Below are 23,797 nucleotides of genomic sequence, written 5' to 3'. Positions count from 1 at the left end.
TATATATATATATATATATATATATATATATATATATATATATATATATATATATATATATATATATATATCCTTTGTGTTTCTTATGCAGATACGAAATGGAGGTTTGTAACAAAAATGAATCCACGCGTTTCCAAGATAAAAATTCGAGCTACACTCGTCCAAGTAACATCCACACGGGAAATCGTCGCCAGTTACATTATGGAGGGATAACACGAGATTTGCTTCAGCCATGCGATTATCCCGATTAGTTTGCGTCCGCGGAATCAGTAGTATTCAAAATTGAACTCGTCGGAATTACATCGCTTTCAATCCTCCGTCGCCTTCAGGGATGCATTTTCCACTCGAGAGACCTGCCCGATCGAAACGGACTAGCCGAATCTCCGACAAGATTCCATTTCGGCCCTTCCGCGGGGAGACAAAGGAGATCATCGGGTGGCGTCCCGCTTTGCTCGCATAGGAAATTGCGCGGGTTCGGAATGTCGAAAGTTTTTCCAACGGTGCACGTAGTCGGTGCGGCCGGTGGTGGCAAGTCGGACGGAAAACACGCTCTCCCCGTGCCTTTGTTCGCCGGGTGTACCGTTCGGTCTCACTTTGATTGATTCAAGTTGGCGACGACGGATGCTGGTCATCCTGTTCTTTCTCGAAAGTAAAACTTACCCTCAGCGACACCCGCGCTTTGCCGTCGGCCGACGCCCGTTATCGTCCAACTTCAGTTTGCGAAACTGTCGGCGTTCCGTCGACTATTTAGACGCCCGGAACTCCCGGAACAAGCTAGCAGCTGGCCTCAAAAGGGCGGCCGGTCAACCCATAACGCTTTCGGGAACTTATCGCCCGCCTGTACTGCGCTGTCATATTGCGACTTCGTGAACATCCGCGTCGCTCTTCTGGCGAATTGAGCCACGTGACTGTTGTCGGCTTCGTCGCTCTTATTTCAGACTTACTTTGCGTGTGTGAATTTCACTCGCGATATTCCGCATAAATCGAACTCGTGTACCGGCTCGCTGTACCAGCTGCAAGTTTCTCGCAGATTTTCTGCATTCCCGTGTTTTCAACTTGCGCAGTCGTGGTCCGCACTTTATCCGCACTTCGCCAATTTTATTCCATCCATTTCTATATCAGTGCACATACAGTGGTCCATATATAAATAATTGTAGAACATGGCCAAATAAATAATATCAGTGCACATACAGTGGTTCATATATAAATAATTGTAGAACATGGCCAAACAAATAATAATATTATTGTAAATATTTGTGATCCTTTTGTTCGTTATGGGCCAATTGATTCTCGACTAAAAAAACAAAGAACAAAAAGAAAAGACATCATGCCACTCCCTCGGGATTTCGATACTTTAATGACTAAATGAAGAGTGTACCAACTTGGTGTTATGTTGAAGCGAATTAAGTCTTATCTACGTGCCGCGTGGTTTGGCGAAGTGGTGAGAATGAAAATCGATCTTGGTAGCGGCAACTCGTCGAAGTTTGTCGATGGGTGAGAAACGAAGGCGCGCGCGGTAGCCGGGGCTAAGGTACAAGAGGTAAAAAGCTGGAAAGTTAATAAAGGACCGGTGTTCGAAAGTTTAGCAGCGCCTACGAGATAGTCCGCGGATCTGCGGGAATTAAGATCGAGTGGACCGGGAGGGAACGATAATGCAGCTTCAAGGAGTCTTTCGATAGGGACGCTAATGCGAAAGCGCCACTGTGCGAGCTTTATGAAATTAAGGGAATGGTACTTGCAATATTAATAACGTCGCTCATTCGCGCGTAATAAGTAGTTAATGTAGAGTCGCAGGGCACGGCCATGCAGACGACTATTTTGACAGCGGCGATTAATGCTCTCATGTCGAAGGCACTGAGAAATGATGCCGAGAAAGAGAAATAGTATGTGTGTATGTGTGCGTGTGTGTGTGTGTGTGTGTGAGAGAGAAGGAGAGAGAGAGAGAAGGAAAGAGAGGGAGGGAGGGAGAGAAAGAGAGAGAAATATCGACTTATTCGTTGCACGTATAAACCATTTCTCTCTCGGCTCTTATCCTTTTCTTTTTTTCTTTTCGCACGAAATATTAACCTATTGTCCTCGAAATTCTCGGGGGGAGAGAAAGAGAGAGAGAAAGAAAGAGAGGGTACATAATAAATCACGCTTCTGCATTTTCTCACTTTCTCCTTTCCTCTCTCTTTCTCTCTCTCTCTCTCCCCTTGTCTCCTACTCTCCTACTCTCCTTTTCTCTTTCCCCCTCCTTGCCTCTTTCTTTTATTTCTTTTCCTTTCTTCTCCTTGTTGCAACTTTTATTCTGTTTATTATAGAGCCCCATTCGATTTCTGGCTAGTTCCGCGAAGCGATTAATCACGAAACGGGCGAAGCGGCGCGCGCGATACGGTCCACCAAGTGGAATCCTACATAATTCCTGCTCGACGAGAGGTATACGATGTGACGAGTGTCGCGAGTACACATCGTTCAACCGCTCGCGCATTATTTATCGGGAAAGTTAACGGTTGCTTATCCCTCGTCGGGAGCCATTAAATCACGGCCCGTGCGGTGCAACGACTCACCTCCCCTCGGAGAGAATCGGCAGACTGCCGTTTCGCACTTCGCCTGTGATCCTGCTGCGGCTCCTTTTGCGTGATTTTAGCTCATGCTCTCGGTGCAGCAACGGCGGCAGTAAGGGCTTCACCGTAGCAATTAAGCGAGGGCATCAGAGTGTGACCGAGTGTGCTTTTAGCGGCTGGCGTAGCTCGGCGATCCGTAGATATCGGCCACTTTTGGCGTGCGCATGCACGCGACTCGCGGAATCGTATTCGACGGATCGCTCTAACGTGCGCCGTGTAAGTGCACGTCGGGATCCACACGTCGCGCCGATACAAAGGGTCACGTAGGAGCTTGGAAAACCGAGATGCGGCTGAGCGAGAGGAAGGATGGGCCCTCACTCTCGTGATATACCTGGAATCCACCGGAAGTTATCTCGCCCGCCGTGCTCGTACGTGGCAGATCATAGAAGCCCGATAGTCTATATTTATTTTCTTTCGAAAGCCCTGTTGTAAGTGAAGTCGGCCGTTGCTGTTATGCACACGGAGACACAGGTCGCGATAAGCACAGATAGCTTTGCAAATCGCGAATATATCGTTCCGCGAAGGAGTTATTCGTTTGTCCAGACGAGCCTCCAGGACGAAAGCTTTGAGTTCGATACGCGTCGGGAGAAGTTTCCGCGAGGATATGTTGGGCGCGTAGAACATTTCTTAGGATCTAATTGGGAGTTAGGCTGATTTCCCAAAATAATTATGGATTCTGGATAGAAGTACAATATTACAGACATGCGATTTTATGCGGGGAAGGCTACCGTTTTTCCAATATTTATTTCTGGTTTTCGTTTTATATTTTATAAATTGAGTAAAATGCGGTGAACCTTCTAAATCAATTCGTTATTTGGTAAAGTGTTCAAAGTGTTTTAAAAATATTTAATTTTCTGGCTATTTCATTCTGTTGAGTACAGTAGTTGGTATAAATATGGAATTCCCTGTTTGATAAAAATGCATCGATAATACCATAAAAGTATACCAAATGAAAAAAAAAACATGAGTTCACACATGGAGAAAATTTTATAACAAAAATTACTACAGGATTTTATAATCGAGGAATAAATTGACATTTAGAAGTAATTTACTGCTTTTTCATTTTATATGTGCTACGCATGTATTATATGTGCTACGCATTTTAGAAATTGATATGTACTATTGAAATACTTGCTATGTTTCTAGTGAAATTTACTTTGTCCTTTAGCAGGATAGACTTTGGATTGACAGCCTGTAGGCTACTAAAAACGCAGCAAAATTAAAAAGAATTTATACAAAAAAAAAAGTTCTCTCCGTGCATAATATTTCTGTTTCGATTCTAGACAGAAAATTTATGTTTGTAACAAGAATGAGATTCTCGATTGATATCGTAGTGGGATAACCAGTTTTGAGACAAATTTGGGCAGTCTAATCCATGCTGCATTTGGAAAAATTTTGGGAAATCTCGATGCGGGCAGTCATCTCTGTGGATCGGATTTTCATTAGCGTGTACAATACGATAAATGCGACGGTGTGTTCCAATTGCAGGGATCAAGAAGGATTACGTAACAAATTATCTTTCCCTCCTTCTCTTTCTCTTTCTCTCTCTCTCTCTCTCTCTCTCTCTCTCTTTCTCTCTTTTTCTCATTTTGATTCGGTAGGATTTGATGCTGGATTTTCATTCGTGGGTTAATTTTGCGTAGGATAAAGCGAGACGTAATTTAACGCGTCAGTGATACTTGTCTCGTCTCGTCTCGCTCGGTCGAGCATTCGCGCCGTTTTTAATTTCCGGCATTCTCTCGTCGTAAAACGCGAGCCGTAAAAATGCTCGGCATAATCAACAAAGGCACATACCAAGAGCTCCATTTTTAAGATTTCATTCCGTTTCCTTTTTAAGCGCTCGAAGTACATTCCACGCCATTTTGACACGTATTGGACGTTTGTTTTTTCTTCCTCTCTATACCTGCCGCGCTCGCAGTTGTAAATGATCGTTGGGTTCAAAGGAGAGGGGAAGGGGGGGAGGAGAAAAAAGCTAGCGCGCAGGAATCCGCGCGGAAACTGCTCAAAGAGGTCGCGGAGACGCAACGGTGAGACGTAAGCCGAATTCCAGAAAATAATTAAATAAATTCCTGCAAATGAAGTATTGTCTTCGGGCGCGCTGTGCTCGCGCTTGTTCTGTGTAAAATCCATTTTACGCGAGGCTAAATCTGCCGCTTTTCCGTTTCAACGAGACGGGCATTCTCCCGACGAGGATCTTTCCAGATAGTGATTACAGACTGGAAAAGGATTTCGCAAATTTCGATGTTCCGTAGAAGCAGACTGGGGTGAGATACTCAGGCGCATGTATTTCCAACGTTGCGTCGCAGTATCGTTTTTCCTTTCCCGCGCGTGCGGAGCCGCACGATTTCTTCCTCTCTCTCTTCCTCTCTCTCTCTCTCCTTTTCGCGACGGTTCCACACTCGCTTACTTATTTCCTTACACTATCGCGACGTGAGTCGTGGCGGCTGGGTTTTCCTTTTACGAAAGTTTTCCCACTAGAACGATCACCGGTCCTGGTCGAGGGGAATGGACTGGAAGGGAGTGGTATGAAACGGCCCAGGTATCGGATCCTGGTACTTTTCTCGTAAAAGGCGGCTTCCGTACACACGGCTGGTTCATTGCTCACTAGACGTGCAACGCTGCTTCTCTCTCCCTCTCTCCTTTTCTCTCTCTCTTTCTCTCTGCGCACGTTTCTTTTAATGTATATATTTTTTGATATACTTATGTATATAAGAAGAAAAGTCGTACACAAAATAGCAAATCTGCGGCCGTAAGTCGACGTGCACGGAGCCACATGTGCTCTAATTTAGACGTCACGATGAAACAGTGATAATACACAAATGTATTCTCGAGTAAATTACGGAGGGAAGAAAATTATTGTTTGAAGAAGAATTTAATTTCGAGATAATTAAAACACTCTGTGGAAAGAGCGATGCTTATAAAGGGGAGGGGAATATATATGATAGTAATTATCGTAATTAGCACACGCTATGGATTCCATAACGTGGGAGGGTCAAATAATGATCTAAGGTTAACGAGATACTTCAACGTGTACATCAAAGAGATCGTATAGTGAGAGGAGGGTAAAAGGAAAGAGTACCGCGTTCTTTCACGGCATCGAGGTAAGGGGATCCGGCAGTTCTCCTTTTTTAAACTTTAGTTCTGGAGTATCGCGCTGGAAATTTTCCGCGAGTGCCTGAGGACCTGTTTATTGCTCAGGTGTAGGTGAGAAATGATGCGGGTACCGGACCGAGGTATAAAAGAAAAGCGAGGGATCATATATAAAGCCCCGTGTCGAGGAGACGGCTACTGCAATATAGGTGGCAACGGGGTGGAAAAGGAGTACGTTCTTTCTGGATTGTTACACGTTACGGGCATAAAGATACCCACGTCGCAACGTGTGTATCGCGCCATGCGCGCGTGTGCGCGCAATTGCTGAAATGTATTGTGTGCGAATATGTGTGTGCGAAGCGATCGGCCAAACGTGCAGAGGACCATTCACATTTGCGAATTGCGATTACGCGGTTGGGAGGAGGCGATTAACCAGGTCTGCTCGCTGGGATCGCTGGGATGCGCGTCGTTTTCGTTGTGCGTTTTCTTTTATTGAATATAAAGTGGGCATGTTCCTTTTTTGATATGCCGTGCGCACGCGGCTCCCGCGCACTTTGTTGTGTACCGTGAAGTGACTGTTCTTCGCGTCATAAAGTTACGTCGAAATTATTCCGCTAGAGTTCCGCATGGTAACTCGTTGTGGAAAACATTCCGCTCCATCCATCTTGATCGCGAGCTTTTTTACGGTCGAGCGAATCCTCCGTGCTTTCTGTAATCCGTGACTTGGAGCGGGAAACGCCCGATTCCTTTTCTACTGACGAGCAGGACGTCGGCTTATTTACTCGAAATCGTGTCGATACGTAGATAAGACGGACACGACGTAAATGGATCGTTCAAGAGGACGACAGGGTAGAGGGAAGGAGGAAGAAAGGGAAAGAGAACCGGCAAAATCTGTCGCAAAGTCTCGCGGATAATGTGCATCGTTCTTCACGGTTTTAGTATAGCGTGTCGATCGGTTCACGGTTCGTGAAGATTTATCATGTCTTGACTCTCGTTTCATCGAAAGCACGGCTATCCAGCCAGCAGCTAGGTCGATTCCTCGCTCATCGTCGAGGAGCGGGAAATATCGCCCAGGAAACTGGAGAAGGTGGAACTCTCGAGTTCCTCGATATCCGAAGAGTCTGATAAGATTTTTCGGATCAGAAATATAATTGACTCTACGAGTGGCAACGTATTTTCGCTATCTTCGGAGTGGCAACCAGGATCATTAGCGTCGTCCTTGAATTTTCTACTCTTGGAGTACTCGAAAAAATCCCCACAAATTATTGAGACTTCCTTTATCCTTCTAATTGAAGACCATGTAGCTTTTTTGTGAAAAATAAATTGCTCAATATTTCATTTTCCATGATTTTTAAATAAAAATGTGCTACGAGAAATTTATCAGAACACTTCGAGAACTTAATAACCTGAGCACAAATAACACACACTTGGGGTTGCTACTTCGAGAGTTAAGATATTTAAATTTATTGACATGATTTCAATGATATATACACGGAAAAAACGTTTGGTGTTGAACTAACTAAATTTTTGATGAAATACCAACAAACAAGAAACTTCCGGTTGAAATAATTCTCTTCAAGTTAAAGTCTTGAACAGAATTCTAATAAGTTCGGCCGGAATTTCTGGTTTGTTCATGTTCATTTCAGCAAAAATTTGGTAACTGAACTTTTTCCCGTATGATGTCGAAAGTCAAAATAATCTTCCATCATATATTTTTAACCAAGATCGAAAACGTGTGGAAAGAACGATTGGAGGATCGTGATGTTCGACCTCCGCCGGCGTGCAGAATTGAATCGTGGCGGTTATATCACGCGTTACAAACGAGATCAATACTTTTATGTAATTCCGAGGTAAGCAAGCGAGATATCCAGCCAGACGCGAGAGGGAAACATCATTTACACCGTCGCGAGCGCCGCAGTTTCTCGGCGGCAGTTTCTCTCACCGACAAATTCAGTAGATTAAATCACGTCAGTATGATTGTTCCGAACAGACACGTCGACTCGACGTTGTCCCAGATGACGGAATGTAGGGACAGTTAAGCCAACCGACCGAATTGATTGCGTCGAATGTTACTGAGTTGGAGGGGCTCCTCGACTATTTCGTGCGCCGAATCGTATCGGTGTCGAGTTTACCCCTTGACAGAAATCGCCCGCGTCTAGTACATAGAAGTTTCGAACGTTTGCTTGACCAGATGTTTCGACACTCTCCAATCGATATAAGTTTGCACGTCAGTTATCGATGCCCTACAAAAGTGGATCCGTTCGTTCACGACTATGGACCATGCTTGAAACCGCATAAAGTTTTAGAGGGCGACTGAGGGGGAGAGAAAGGCATGCGAATGAAACCGCTTCAACGACTCAACTCGCGGAACTTTTCACGGCTTTTTCGGTTAATGAATTCGGTGTGAGTGCGTCACTCGATCTCTCCCGGACACACAGCATTTCAAGCTGTAGAATACTGAACTTTTGAACGGGACGGCGGAAAAAACCGATCTAATTGTCACACTTTTTACATACTGATTAAAAAAAGATATATTTTTTTACTGTTATGAACATTTTCATATAGGTATAACCTTTGGGTAAAAAAATACACTACATCATTTTATATAGATGAATATAAAAAAACAATTTTTATAAAAAAAAAGTTTTTTATAAAATGAATATAAAAAACATATTGTTTTGCGATATTCGCAATAAATCTCGACTTTTAAATAAATGGACTTTTATGTTCATTTCAATCTGTTCCTACAGAAATTACGGAGGAGAGTTTTGGACATCTTGTATATATATTTAAACACAGAGAGAACGATTTATTGATTCAAATAAATGTTTCTTTGGAATAGTCCAAACGAATTTTTCGATTGATCAAACAAAATTTTGTTTGATCAATCGAAAAATTCGTTTGGACTATTCCAAAGAAGCGTTTATTTGATTCAACCAAATAGTTCTCTCTGTGTACACAAAAGAGTTATTAAGTTGTAAGCAAAGTCGTGAAAATGTGACTATCCACCTCTCATACCCAGGATTGGTTGTCACATATCTTTTATGTAAAGGAAATAAGACAAGTTATTTCTGTCTTAAAGTTTGAAGTGTTTTATTAAAGTTAGTGATACCTTATAATGAGAGATACAATAAACAATTGAACCGAAAAGATAATAATTCTCATAAATTTAGTAATAATAACTTCGAATTATAGGACCTTACGCAAACTCACTGTTGTGATATGTATAACGTAATACATCATTTCGCATGCTTCCATATTCTTGTATAAACCACGTCATAGCTACGTGACGGATTCGCAACGCGTGATACAATTGATTCCACTTATACCTGTTTCTATCAACTTGGTTAACTTAACTGGCTGGTTATTCTAATGGAATTGACCAATCGCATTTCTCGTTAGTCAGAATTGACAGATGCGATTGGACAATTCCGTTAGGATAACCAGTCGATTAGATTAACCAAAATTGGTAGAAACGGGCATTAATCTAAGTTAATTTAACTCGAACGGTCATTTGGAATAAAAGTAATCATATTTATGAATTATGTTGCAATAACTGTTAACTGAATGCAGGAAAAATTAGCTGAACCCATTACATTTCTTGCTAACAAGGCGACCAGAATTCCAAAGCTAATGAATCGATAGAGACGAGAAAACATTTATTCACTGTTAATTTTTAATGATTTAATTTTGAAAAAATACTTGTGAATATCACATATAATATTTCTGTTATTTCGTACACTTGACTGACATGATACAAGCAACCTATACTATAAAGAAGAATACGTCCCTTCATTTATTACATGAGACATATGCTTTGTGACAAAGTGACCCGCGTGACTTCTAAAACCGGGCTTCTCTCATGAAATACGCTTTTCGTTTGGATTCTGCACCGGACCACGAGCTGACTAAAATTAGCGTCGCCGCCACTGGTGTGCGCAGATACAACGAGAACTGCAGTAGCTAGTAAAACGGTATAGAACTTTTTTCCGATGTTTACGTCCATCGTTATAATCGAAAACTCGTGGGAAAAAGCGGAGCGCTCCTGTATCTCACGTTTAAACGAGTCCCTATTAAACTTCCTCTCTTATCCTCTGCAATCGTTGAAACGACCTCTGGACCGGGCCGCCTCCGTCGCGAGGAGCTGCAATTTCGAAAATAAGAAAACCGCAGGCTCATTATCGGAAGGCAGTTCGCCGATCGGAATCCTTTATCCCCGCAATGGTGTCTGCCCGAGCCAGAAAACGCGCCGGCTCGGCTGTTATTGCACAAATCGCGGCGCCGTGCGCCGGGATCTCGTAGCCAACACACATTGTCGTTTCATCCTTAGTACAATGGATACGTGCAACGCGATTACTGTGTTACACGATTTCTCCGGCTGATGCAGGCTCGGCAAACAGCCGGCGGAAGTGGTTGGCTGATTTAAGCTCAACGTGCGCGACTACGCGTGGATCATGTAGCGGGAAAACACCCATCCCCGCGTTCTCGGAGATTTTCTCCTCGCGGAGGAAATGGAAACACGTTGGGCGGGCTCTTTAGATCTTAATCGGCGCCGCGTTAAAGCCGGTCGAATCCCACGGCGAAGGGGAGGCTGAAAATCGCGCTTGCTTGCGATAGTGGGCGACGAGGGAGAAAGGCGTACAGAACAGAGGAAAGAAGAAGGGAGAAAGAGAGAGGAGAATCGCCAGTTAGCCGCATGAAGAGACTCCGTAAAAGTGAAATACTACCGCGAACGCCCGGCAATCTCGGGAGCTTGGTGACAATTTTTTATCTTTACGAGCCCGGCGCAGCCGTTGCTCCTATTGCATAAGTGGAAACAAGAAGAATTATGCAGTTACGTAAATTATGGCAGCGCCACGGAAATGGCTTCCGCTGGTCTCGCAACTCTCGCGGTGTCAGGAGCGCGTAAGAAGCTATGGTGCAGTAAGAGAGGATGAGGAGAAAGAGAGAGAAAGAGAAAGAGGGGAGGAGAGAGCGGGTTAGAGGATGAGAAAGAGAGAAAGAGAAGTAGGAGAACGAGAAACAGGTCGCAGAGAAAAGAGAAGACGGGAAATAAAAAAGAAACTACGGGGGTTAGATTGGCGGGATGCGGTAAGATTTTGTGGAATTTGAAGCACGTCGTGAAAAAAGGAGAAACTGTGGACTGAAATTTTTTTCCTTCGGAACTTAATGAAGATTTATGTTCTTCATTTAAGTTTGATATTGCGTTTTGCGCGGTGTATTTTACTCACGTTAATACGTCCGAGAAGTGTCTTATTGCCTCCGTAACGCCTGCCGCAATAAATCGCCTCGACGATATTTCCGCCGTGCGCAAACCGCTTCGACGTTATTCTCAAAAATCGGCGGAAAAGCCGGGCCCGCGTGTACACGTAGAAAATTGAGCTAACCAGATTATTTTTGCAGTCCGGAATTTACGAAGTACGAGAGGGCGATATTAAAAATTCGACCTGTCGATAACAGGGATTTCAACTCTGGCTTTTCGCACGCGCGCATGTTGCGAATGAAAAACGATGGAAGGTCCGTGGCCCATTGAATCGCAACGAAACGCACGCGCGCGCACGTGTCGCGTTAAACCTATGAAGGAAAAATGCGAAAATATTTAGCCGTCGCGCGTTCCGGCCGCCGAAGAGAAAGAGCGTCCGTTCTCGCCGATGTAACGCGCGAGAGAAATCAAGAACAACTCCCGCAAGAACAATACTGTAAGCTCCTTTTAGGCGAGTCTGATCCGCGTAAGTCCGCGTAATGTTGGAAAACACTGAATAGGTAGAATCGTCTTTTCATTTCTCTTCTTCACTTGTAGTGTCTTTTCCTCTCCTCGCTCGCTCTCTCGATTGTCGTCTCGACACATCGCCGACAAACTGCAACTCGTTCGGTCGGGATATTATAGCGTCGCGTAGCTTAGCTAATTCATACAGGCTATGAATATAATAGAGTAGACAAATAGTGTCGCATACTATCCAGACAAAAGTGGTCGTTTAACAGAAATATCTTACAAAGATTATAAATTGATATTTTCTTCGCCGCTGCTTTCGTTTCAGCCTTTCGTCTCCCTTGTTTCCCCCTCGCCTGTCCCTTCCGTGCCTCACGGCAGATTTGGCAACAAGAATTCATAAAACTTCGTCGTGGAATTTGACGGTGTGTCAGAAACGTTACCTCGGGGAGAAACGGTTTAAGATGATGGAGGACAGAAGTGAGGGAAGTGCGCGTGGCGCGCGACGAGGGGGATGAAGCGGGTGAGTCTGCGAACATAAATAGCCGACGTGTCAGAAACAGGCCGGATCGCTCGAATGGCTCGCGAACCTGTCCGGCCAATTGCAGTCGATACTTGGAGTATCGAAGTCAGTCACTAAGCAGAACCGTATTGGCGCGGGCAGAAACTTTCGTCTCTCGAAATCCCTCCACCACGTTGACGTCGCGTCGATATTGGACGCGGAACGTGAGCTACAACGCTGTGTGTCGTCGATCGCGCGGCGATGATAAAAAGGAAAAAGAATTATTCGTAGTTACCGCTGGATCTCGGCTGCGCCGCGAGTAATGTCGATAACGCTTTAAATAATCGCTACTCATTATTTGATTTAGCGTCACCGGCCAAATGATACTCGGCAGCTGAAATTAGTGAGATAACAAAATGTAATCGTGTCCGCCGCGAGTTATAAGTTAAGGGCGCGTAAAGGTTAATTGCAAATTTTGCATTGCAAATCTGGCGGAAATAAAGGAGACGGCCGTTTGCATATTTTCTTCAAGAGACTGCTGCAAATACAACTCGGCAAAAAGTCCAGCCGAACTGGCCGCGGTCGTGACCTCCCTTTTTCGTCGCGAGATAAGTAATTCAAAAGCTATGTAATTAAATGAAATCCTCGCGAGAGAGAAAGACAGAGAGAGAGAGTCTCGGTAGGAATTTAATTTAATATCTCTCGTTTTGCACAAAAGAAAAACAAGAAGAAAAACAAGAAGAATGAATTCACAATTTTGAAATTTCTTCACGACTAAAATCTCGCCGAATGGTTACGTATTTCGTGTGATCGTGCGAAACTAAGGTAACCAGACGTTTCTCATTTTTATTCCGAATCCAGGACAGTCCCAGTTTTTCACCCTTTGTCCCAAATTTTTTCGAATTCTATCCGGAACGCCGATTGAATTTGGTCAAAATGCCCTATACTGATTCAGAGAATCTTTTAAATACTTTTGACGAAAAAAGACTGTTTCAAGAAAATTTGCAGCTCCAATAAATATAATAGCTTTGGTTTCTCTTCTTAATTTTAAATAAGAATAACAATTTTATCTTAGTTTCTTTTATTTTATCTTAGTTTTTTTTTATTTTAGCAACAGTTTCTATTTAAACTGCATACAGCAGGTCATCATTGTTAAATTATTTTTTATATGTCTATAAAATAAGACACTGTTTCCTATGTATTAATATATATACATTTCGTTATATATATATATATATATATATATATATATATATATACAGGGTGTCCCACAACTGGTAGAACCGTTAGGGGTTGGCAGAATTAATTGATTAATATATTAACTAATTGTCGGATCCAAAAATGGAAGAGGAACTTTCAGTTCCAAATTTCACCTACCACACCTTCCGCGTTATTGGACGCGTCAACGGATATTGACGTTTTTACAAAATAACGGAGGACTCTCGCTTCTTTGCTGTTTACTTGCCGGCAAAAAGCACCATCACCGAAATGCATCCGCGCGGTATTTCTCTTCGCGCTATCGTCATCGCCACCGAAACGCGTCGTCCCCGCGTCTAGCCGCGGCGTTCCACTTCCACTTGCGGATGTGAGTACCGTCGACGACGACGACAACGACGACGACGACGAGTCGCGTTAACTCGCCTACGAATATGCGAACGATGTAAATTCCGCGCGTCGACGGAAGTGCAGTCCTTCGTTGCAGCTGCAGTCGCATGCTCCGCTCACGGCCGCGAAAGCACGCTTGCGGCGAACGTCTGGCAAGCACGTCGCTGGTATTTTCGCCGAATTGCGGGACGAAAGTGGCTTCGGCCGTTAGATGCAGCGAGATTTTCAGGAACAAAGGACGATACGTCACGGTTAACGCTTTCTTCCCTGTGGTAATAATTATAAATCCCGCGGCTGCGGCTCGCGAGAGAGAAACAGAGAGAGAGAGAGTGGAAAAAGGAGAGGGAGAAAAAGCTACACGCGATTCTACTTTAACCCTATGAACGCGACGTTAATTCGCTCGAGCGCGCGGAATGTATCGCGGCGATTCCGTTGTATTTTTAAGATATCAAAAGAGAGAAAGGTGAGAGGAGAGGGAGAGAGGGAGAAGCTACTAACCGAGATAATCCCTTGCGAAAACGATAACGCGCACTTTCCTGGTTTTTCGGCATGCAGGAGAAGATGACGGTGGTATCTCTTCCCTTTTAAAACAACTTAGATATTTTTCTCGAGGGGGCAGCGAGATATATCGGGGCGATTCTCGGCGGACCGAGAAGAGAGAAACTCCAAAGGCGTCGAAATCAATTCCCGCGACGGTACAATCGGCCTAATGCAATCAAACTTTCTCCCAACGGCCCGGATAAATTCGAGATTCCGTAAAATCGCGCCGATCCGAAGATTTTCTATGAATTTTTAATCGCGCACGTCCGGCGCGCCCCGGAATCCGGGATTTTCTACCTTACGTTCTGCACGTGGAATAAGATGCGAATCTACAGAACGCCGTTAAAGCAGCACGTGAACGTGACACGAAATACTCATCGTGCTGGAGCCGGTCGTAGTGTGTACCGGGTAATCACAGCATCTGTCACGGACCGAGAATATGAACTTACGCTTCGCAGCGTGTGACACATCTGAAAGGCAAAGTACGGAAAAATGTGTATCTTGATACGCCTCACGTTCCGCGCAGCAATTTTATCTTTATGCCTTATTTACGGCTGGATTTAACGACTCACCGCCGCGGGCGTATCGCAACAGCTTAACCCGTTGCACAAAATGAGAATCACGAGGTGAAACCTCAAACGGGTCTACTCTCCTCTTTGACGCGCGTTTGTATCGGATTAGACAAAGATGCATGATAAATCTTCCTTTGTTTCTCGAAAAGACGAGAGACGCCGGACGCGCTGTGTGACGTCGTTTTCATTGAATATTTGAACGGTTTCTCCACGTCCGCGGTTAGCTTGTGTTTGTGGCGCGTTTCTAAAGTCATTCGCATACGTCCTCAGCCGTCGAAAATGCTTCTGGGAACGTCTGCCATTCTCTCTCTCTCTCTGTCTCTCTCTTTTTCCTTCCTCCTTCATTCTTCTTCTCTCATTTTCAGCCATTTACTGCGCATTGAAGAACGACGGATGATATCTGTCAGTACAGACAGATAAACGCGCAACGGTAAGATCGGTCTTACTCCCCCTATAAAATATGAATGAGTTAGTAAGTGCGTCTCGTAGGGAGATCCTGAGGAAAATTCCTCCGCTGTTTGCAATAAGCAACGTGTACTTATTTTCTCGGCGCTGTAGATGTAGCGGCATGAATAGAATCAAGAACTCGATATCTTGAACGGAGCGCTCAATATAATTTTGTATTTTTAAAAATATAGAGATTTTTCATTACAAAAACTGTTTCTTTTACTTGAGTTGTTTAAGAATGAAAGTTACGTCTTGTATCTCTAAATGTTCTTGGACCGTCAAGAAAGTAATGAATCATCCAATTTCCGGCTCACTTAGGCTCACTCAGATAATAAGACAGATCTAAGAATCATATATTAAGAAGAATCCTTTATTATCAGAACAAAAACACGTTTTTGTTGTTTGATGATCGTTAGGGAAACATTGGTCGATTAGTTACCGTCATTTCTTATCATTTGTCATTTTAACAAATGTACGTTGCCTGAGATACAAATCACATTTGTTCTCATTATTTGAGAACAAATATTTATTTAAGTTAGTTATGTTTATTTAAGTTAAGTTAATTACGTCTCCATTACAGAAGTGTCAAAGTAGCTTAAAAAAAGCTTAAAGTAGCAAATTGAAAGCAAGAAATCATTTGTTCTCACTTATTTGCTGTCCTATGTTAACAAATCATTTAATGCGGGTACTGATATTTTGTTAAATTAACAAAACTTCTTTCAGTGTGTAAGATAAATGTACTAATGACTAGACACTAATAAAATTGATACTTAACTTTAAACATACTTATTGTTTGGGTCTTTAAACACGAATATAACTTTCAATATAAAATACATATACATATATTCTACGTTAAAAGTTTGTAAAATCTGTATTTAAAAACAATTGGAATGTCCCGAGTTAATGTTATTAGAGTTAGTTCAGGCATTGATATACCTTTATCTTAGATAACATACTGAATAAATTAAAAATGAATAAAAAGTTTCATCTTAATATCTTTAATGATTTTCTAGTTATGAGAGAAATAAATAAACACATACAGGATAAACTGAGAACTTCCTTTTCTCAAAGTAGGTTAAACATAGTCGGAAATAATACATTTTTTACGGGAGACATATGCATAGAATTGTCGAGCATATAAGAAAAGAAGGTAGCTGGCAATTGGTATTATTATTTCAGCTGGATTAAACGCTCTTGACGCAATCCTATCGATAATATAACGAGAGAACGTGTGTATATCGTTCCCTATACCGAAGGCGATGAAGTTCTTAGAGCTCTGTTTGAGCTTGCGACTAACAGCTCGCAGCAGCGCCGGGGTGCAAATTCAATTCCTCCTTGATCGACGAGGACTTAGCCATACCACTGTCGCAAACACAATCAAAATTTCTGTTACGGAACAATTATGATGGTTAACGTCTACGCGGAAGGCGATTAATTGGAATCCAGCGCGAAAATGTGCTGCAAACAAGCTATGTAAGTGGATGCCGCGGACTGGAGGGGAATTGAAGGAACGTAATTATTATCCTAATCGAGTATCGCGCGCGACTATTGGGAGAATTTATACTTCCTCCGTCCGCTCGAGTCGAGTTTATAATGCCGTTTATCCGCGAAATGAAGTTACGACTCGATGATCGAAATAAATCCGATGAATTGGACCGAGGGGACGGGGAGGGGGAAAACGGAGTAACGGCATTAACGGGCGCAAATGGGACTGGATCAATTACCGCAATCTCGTAACTCTCGGCAATGGACGAGGAAAGTTTGTTGTTGTTTTCTAAGCTTCTCATTCGAATCGATGAAGACTGTCGAGTGACATTCCTGTTGCTCAAACTACTCCCCAACGTAAACTTTCGCGCAATGTGCTGCTCTCTATGTGACACTTTCGCGAGGAACTTAAAGTTTGACAACCAGAAGATATATCCTTGAGAAAGGTGAGAGGCGGCAGTGCTCTTAAGTGATTGCCCAGGAATGGTCCGCTCGTTTGTGAATGGAATGGTATCCAAACTTAGCCCCAGGAACTGGCACGGAACCTTATATTACTACGAGCGCAATTAGTCACTAAACTGTGTTAGCTCCCGCCGTCCGACTTTCTTCGGATTTCATTTCCCTGTCGTAGGGAGGAAATACTTCGACAATCTATCCTCTATCCTCTTACTCCGTTATTTCTCGCAAGCTCTAATCGCCAGTCTCCCTCTGAGTCAGAGATGATTCCTGATTGGTCAGCAGCTTGTCCGCCATTTTTAGGGCTGGAGTGAGCGGGAGTGAGAGAGAAACTACTAGAGAGAGAGGAAAGTAAGAGAGAAGCTCTGAGACTGAAATGACGAAGCACGCCGCGACTTATCTCTCACACTTACTCACTCACTTTCTCCCTACAAATGGCGGGCGATGTCCTAATTTTGTGACTTGAGGAGAGAGAGGGGGAACTCTACTAATCGCTGCACAATAAATTCAGGCTGTTCGAGGTATATTCCTTCAAAGTATGTCCCCGTTTGCGAGGGGAAGTATATTACACGCTCGAAATGACCGTCGATGAAACCTATTATATTAAAAGAGTTAAGTACCTACTATACCGATAATGGACAGAGGTGATGCGAGTTGAGGGGAATTCGGAAACGACCGCTAATCCGCTGGACTAACTGTCCTTCGTCATATAAGTGGGCAATGGTGGTGGCGAAACATGTTCCATCCATTTTCGTAGTTTTCAGCGGATCAGCTCGATCGGCGGGTCGCTCGAAATTTAGTTTCGCGAAATTTGGTGTTTGCTCTACAAACACGACGTTTGTAAAATGCCGTGACATTGGAAGTAGATAGATTGGATATTTAGTTTCGGGCTCACATGAAACGTAACTATAAATAGCGATTCCGCTTTATCAGTGGCCGGGACCTCCAGTAACGTGATAAACTACTCGTGTGCGGTATCCAATTCCCCGTTACAAGGCTTATATATTTGGGGCGAGGTCCGCGACATTGTCATATTATATAATATTGTTATATTATATAATATTAATGATGATGATAATAATAATAATAATCGTAATACTTTATTAGACGTCAAAGTTACAAATTAAAGGATATTGTGTAAGAAATATAAAATGATGTTGCATTAACCCAATATCTCTCCCTCTTTTTATTTGTATTTCTTGCCGTTCTCGTGAGATCGAAATGTGACGCGATGCAATGAGAGAATGGGTATCGCAACATTCAGCGCTATCACTTTGATGTTATAGCGTCAGCTTTTCCAGTGCATACGCATAAACCGTCGCGAAATCATCCCGGCAATAAATTCGATATCACCGTTTCCCGATGGGTCTCCGATTGGACCAAAAACATTTCGGTTCCACTTTGGCGAAACCATTTTTCGTTTAAATTCTCATCGGGATCCGTATATTTATGGACGACACGTCGATACAACCGGCACAAAACACACCAGATTTACGATTAAAGTCAGTCAGGAGTGGCTGACGCCGGCGAAATCGATCATTTTGTCACAACGCGCGCGCCGAAGGAAATTCGGGCGGAAGGAGAGCGCGGTTTTAATTTCGCGTAAATTCCGCCCGATAATCAGAATTTGCGACCGTCATCCGGCAAATTTCGGGGAAGCGGAGGGGCCAGTGGGATTGTGTTGAAAGGAAACGTAATCGAATCATATCGTTACTAGTGCACGTGCACGCATATTCCGCAATATGTAACAATCCCGCTTTTTTCCAATTCCGCTTTATACACGCGGCCTTGTTACAAATAACATCGAATGGAATTGATGGCAATGGTTGCAATACTATACTATGACATAACTGCGCGCAGTGCGCGCGTATTGTCGCGGAAACATTTTTATCGTAAAAACGTACATATTCTTTCTATGCGATCATGTCGCGATCGTGCTCGATGCCATAATCGAAATACGAAATTATAATCTCAAGCAAAAGCTGAATTTGCAGTTTCTGTAAATCGCGCGAAACCGAGTCGAAATTTTAGCTCCACTTCCGACTTGAACTTTCTAACAGTAAGATGTAGAATTAAAAATGTTACAGACTATGATGTTGCAGATAAAAAATCAAAGTATCCTTGAATTTATCTCAACGATTCCACCCAGAAAAAGGACTAACTGCATCGAATGATGTTACCTTTGCTTACCAAACGATTGATAGAAAACAAAAGTTTCATATTTTGTTTAGTTTTAGAAATAATAGTCTATAACGCCTTTAACTTTACACACTGTATTCTGAACGATTAGTGTGTTTAATATACTGTCCTACTTAGTGTCTCTAAATGGCAGAAAGTACACAAAATGCCACTTGCAGGTTCTGCAGGGAAGCTTTTGGCAAGGCGTAAGTATCTTAAGTAGAATCAAAAGATGTTGATGTAGTCTTCAAAGTAGGCGTTACATAGTATATTGAGATAGAAAGTAAGATGAAAATTTCAACCGGAAAATTATGAAAAGAAGTATCACATGGAAGAAAACAAGTCCGTTAGTGTAGTTGAATTTTCTGTTATCTGAAAACCAAATGAGAAATACAGTTGCAGAAACAGAAAGATTCCTGTAAAGTGTTTCTACTCAGCTTCCAGTTATCTTAACCGAGTTTTGGCTGAATGTTCAGACGAATGTTTTCAATCACAGTAAAAGAGATACTATTTCTCGTCGGCGAATTTTTCGTCTGCTTCCCATTCAGTTACACGAACAGAAATTTCTTTTTCCATGCACGAGTATCATTGTGAGAGAGAGAGAGAGAGAGAGAGAGAGAGAGAGAGAGAGAGAGCAAGAAAAATATGCTTATTACTACCATTATTTCTTACATTATTTTCTAACATTATTTGTTCCCTTTTACTTTCAGAAGTAAAAAAGAAGGTATAACGCGTATAATCGTCCAAAAAGTTCGTACTCACCTTGCCGAAATTCGAGAGACCACCGATTTGAGGCACTTGACCGGGTTCATCCGCCGTGCTGCAGTCTGCCCTAACGAACCAACAGGTCAGTAACTCAGTGGCGACAATCGTGAGCGTTATTGCGATAGAATCCCCTCTAATCACAGGTTTCCATGCCCGTAATGCTAACGATAACGGCAATAGTATTATTCACAGGGCGGTAGCTTGCGCCACAATAGATAGGTCGCAATCATATCGCAAACTGACTCGTTTCCATTCCGCATGATCTCGGGAATATTTTGGTGCGCGTCCTCGTTCAATCCGCACGGTGCCGTTCGTTAGTCACGGTGGCGCGCGAAATAAATTCCAAGTATCTCGATGCCAACGCGCCTTATTCTCGAGCTTTTTCTGACGTAGTTTCACTTAAAAGGAAACGACATTACAAAGAGAAAAAGCGGACGAGGTGGCCGCGCGCAGAGCGCGCGTCTGCCGACGTGATTGCGGACCGCAGAACAAAAGCGTTACGCGCTGCAGTCAACTCGATTTTTCTAAATAAATGTTCCTTTTTAAAGCCGATCGTTCAGTTTAGAGCTTCATACGAGAGTAATCACCTTACGCTTTTATTAGATGTAAGAATCGAGGTCAACTGCGCGTGTAACGCTCCTCAGAGGGCCTTGCAAATCTGTGCGTGGGCGCGATAAACAATTGAAGAAATTATTCTGTTAACCCGCAACTTTCTCCGCGCTCCATTTCCCCGGGGGTAATCGCATTTCCCCGCGGCCATTGCAAATTGACCGGATCGATAGTGCGTTTTCCGCGACGCGATGTATCGTTAATTGGATCCTGTTGCGCGACAAGTAAACGACATTCCGCGCGACGGCTTTCGTGCGTGCGAAGAGCGGAAGCGAGCAACCAATTTCTGTGTGTCAACGCTGGCGCGGCAGTCAGGGAGGAGGGGGGGAGGGAGAGGGAATAGGCCTCCCGCTAAAAAGAGTTTCCCTCCCGGGGAAAAGCCATTTTCTCCGAAGCTACATCCGACGTCTTTTCGGCGTAACACACGCGCGCGTATCGCGTAATAGCGCGCGTCCCGATTCTCACTCAGCCGCACGAGAGACGCGTCTAATCGCGATAGCGACACGGGGGCGCAAGGTGCGCGGCGAGGTGAGACGAGAGGTTAAATATCTCACGCGGATGGGATTATGCGAGACATACGACGAGCTTTAGGCGCTGGCTGGAGGACTCTCGAGGTAATGCCACGCTGACAATCGTGTGCATTAGTGCCGCGTCCTCTGAGCCGTTGAATAGAGCAATGATGCGGCGGCGACGGAGGCCGGCGGTAATGGTAGCGATAATCGATAACGTCGAGCCGTCACCGCGGCTGCTGTATCCTCGACTACGAGGATCGACAAAGTTTCAGCCGCATTTGGCGGATTTAAACGGACCACTGACACGCGCCATTAAATCACCGATCTCTCCGTCTCTCTCTCTTTCTCTCACGCGGCTTACGTCCGCGCGACCAAACGTGCTGTTTGCGTGCGCGAGGCACTCGCGATGCATCGGGCGTTTTCCACGATGGATCGAACTTGATCGCGCGGGGGTTTGCGAGACCTCGCGAATTTATGATCGCCGCTTAGAGCCGCGCCGCGCCGGCATTTTTGTTCGGCCGCGACGCGTCGTAATCGCCCTATCTGTTCCGCGAAACGCTGAGCGTCCCAGCGAACGCGTATAATATTGTTATACGGTGTGCATTAATCCGCGCGGCGGGATTTATCACGTTACACGCGACGATTTAATTGCCGCGGATAAGCAAGCCAGGCGATGCGTGAAATATGTCGGTCGCGCCGCGCGCGGGAATAAATCGCAACAGCCGCCGTAACGCGGCTCCGTGTCCCTATAACGCTTTTCTTTCTCTCTCTCACTCTCTCTCTTTTTTTTACAGCTACGCGGCTTTCTCTGGGCGCGTATTTACTCCTGAGCCACTATCCTCTCTTAGGCCGGGTTAAATACACTCGTAAATAAAACGGCTGATCGCCGTCTCGCGTGTTTCTCATTATATACGTCGCGCGATATTATGCCGGCGCGGGGTTGTTATTCGACCGAATGGCTTGGAACACTCTTTTTACTATCGGCCAGTGTCTTCGCGATCGCAGCGGCGTTTCGGCTGATTCCAACCTCTCGACTATTTCACGCTGAGGTGACGAGAGTTCGTTCGATCGAACTAAATCGGGGCCTGGGAATTGAATCTCGAAGTGGAGTTTCAGACCGCGCGTTGTTATCACGACAGAGAATTTCGGCATTATTATTGGGGTTACACTGAGAGAAATGGCTTGGTGAACGACACTATACTCGTCTTATGAAAGTAATATGGTGAATTTATATGCGACATGTGGTTCACATATTCAATATTCTGATTACGATGCCTCGACACATTTGGTAGTCAATACCGAGACATTTAGTTGTAGACATCTAGACAGTTTGGTAATTTTCTCTAGACGTGTGATACTATTGACGCGATAGTTAATTGTTACTCGCTGCGACGTTTCCTTTTTCATCTATATTAATTTGTAAAGACATCGCTGCTATAAAAGAGTAAACGCTGAAATCGTCAAATATTTGGAAGAATGAAATTTCTTAAAATATGTCGACGAATTTAGAAGTAAATGAAGATTATATATAGTAAGTATATAAAAATTATATATAATATGGTTAGATTTTAGGTTAGGTAAGAAGTCTAATGCTACCTCCACAACTGTATTCATAATATTCATCAAATGAATTGTACCAGACGGTTTGGTAAACGTATTTAAGCATTACTATAATGCTACTTAGACAATGCACTCACCAGATAGTTTGGTATCATTGACATATCTTGTTACACGATTATCTACCATACTGTTTGGTAAACCTAAATAGAATTCTGGTTAGTATCATCAGACATTTCTCTCAGTGCATTAATTGCCTAGGATTCCGCGCTGATTTCAATAAACATCTTCGCTCGGGAGATTTACGAGGTAGATCGGTGGGGCGGCGGAGGGTGAAAAAATGTAAATACGTCTTCGTCATGAGCAACGATCGATCTGCAATGGAGCGACGAGTCTTGACTGGGCGACGTCGTAAAACAGAGAGCGATACCATAAAAACGGAAGCGGAAGCCTGGGGATAGATAAATCAGCGTCTCGCTGGTGGGAAAGAACGGCGCGTACGATGCCCGTCGGAGTACGTCCGGAAAGTTTCTTATTGCGACCTTCTCGCGAGCGTCCGCGTCTCGTAAACGATCGTCGTCTACTCGCGAATTCGTCCGATGTACCGAAGTAATATTTCTACCGTGCGTCTGCTTCGCGCGGCACCAGCTGGAGCCGACGACCTGCAACCTCGCCGTAATCTGGCGCGCACCGCTCGCTCGATACTCCTCCCGGTTACGAGAAACAAAACAGCTCTCGAAGTTTTTCGGAAAAAAAAGAAGCCCCGCCATGGATTACTAGGTTACTCCCGTGAAAACGCGGATGATTGCAACACGGTAAAATTGAACGCGCTCACTTTAGTGGGAGCGAGAGAGAGAAAGAAAGGGAGAGAAAGAGACGGGTTTACCCTGAAAATGCCGAAAATAGTTTTCCTCTATGCGCTATAAAATTGTTTTTTTTACATATAGGCATACATAAAAAAAATCCATTTCATTTGTATATATATAGAAGCTTAAAAAAGCAGTATGATAAACAGTAAAATTGTCGATAAAGAATACCTCTTTGCAGAAAGCAAGGGTGTATTGCCCGTGTAGTCCTTGTAAAAAATAAATGCAAATTCGAAATATATATGCTAATGTTTCTATAAATTTTTCCGTATAAAATGCATAGCACATATATACGCG

At 43.7% G+C, this 23,797-nt stretch overlaps 1 protein-coding gene across 1 annotated transcript in view; it reads right to left on the bottom strand.

Moving 5' to 3' along the window:
- The window catches only part of LOC116840806 (dipeptidase 1-like), a 125,301-nt gene that overhangs the window by 42,358 nt on the left and 59,146 nt on the right, over positions 1–23,797 (bottom strand). The window contains exon 6 of the mRNA XM_032808015.1: positions 19,954–20,023. Coding sequence (XP_032663906.1) covers positions 19,954–20,023 — 70 coding nt within the window. The remainder of the gene's footprint in view (positions 1–19,953; positions 20,024–23,797) is intronic.

Source organism: Odontomachus brunneus, unplaced genomic scaffold, assembly GCF_010583005.1.
Source record: "Odontomachus brunneus isolate Ranch 3 - 2012 unplaced genomic scaffold, Obru_v1 Obru_scaffold_012, whole genome shotgun sequence".
In the NCBI taxonomy this organism is placed as follows: Eukaryota; Metazoa; Arthropoda; class Insecta; order Hymenoptera; family Formicidae; genus Odontomachus; species Odontomachus brunneus.
The sequence above is the reverse complement of the archived record's forward strand: the minus strand, read 5'-3'. Positions and strand labels throughout refer to the sequence as shown.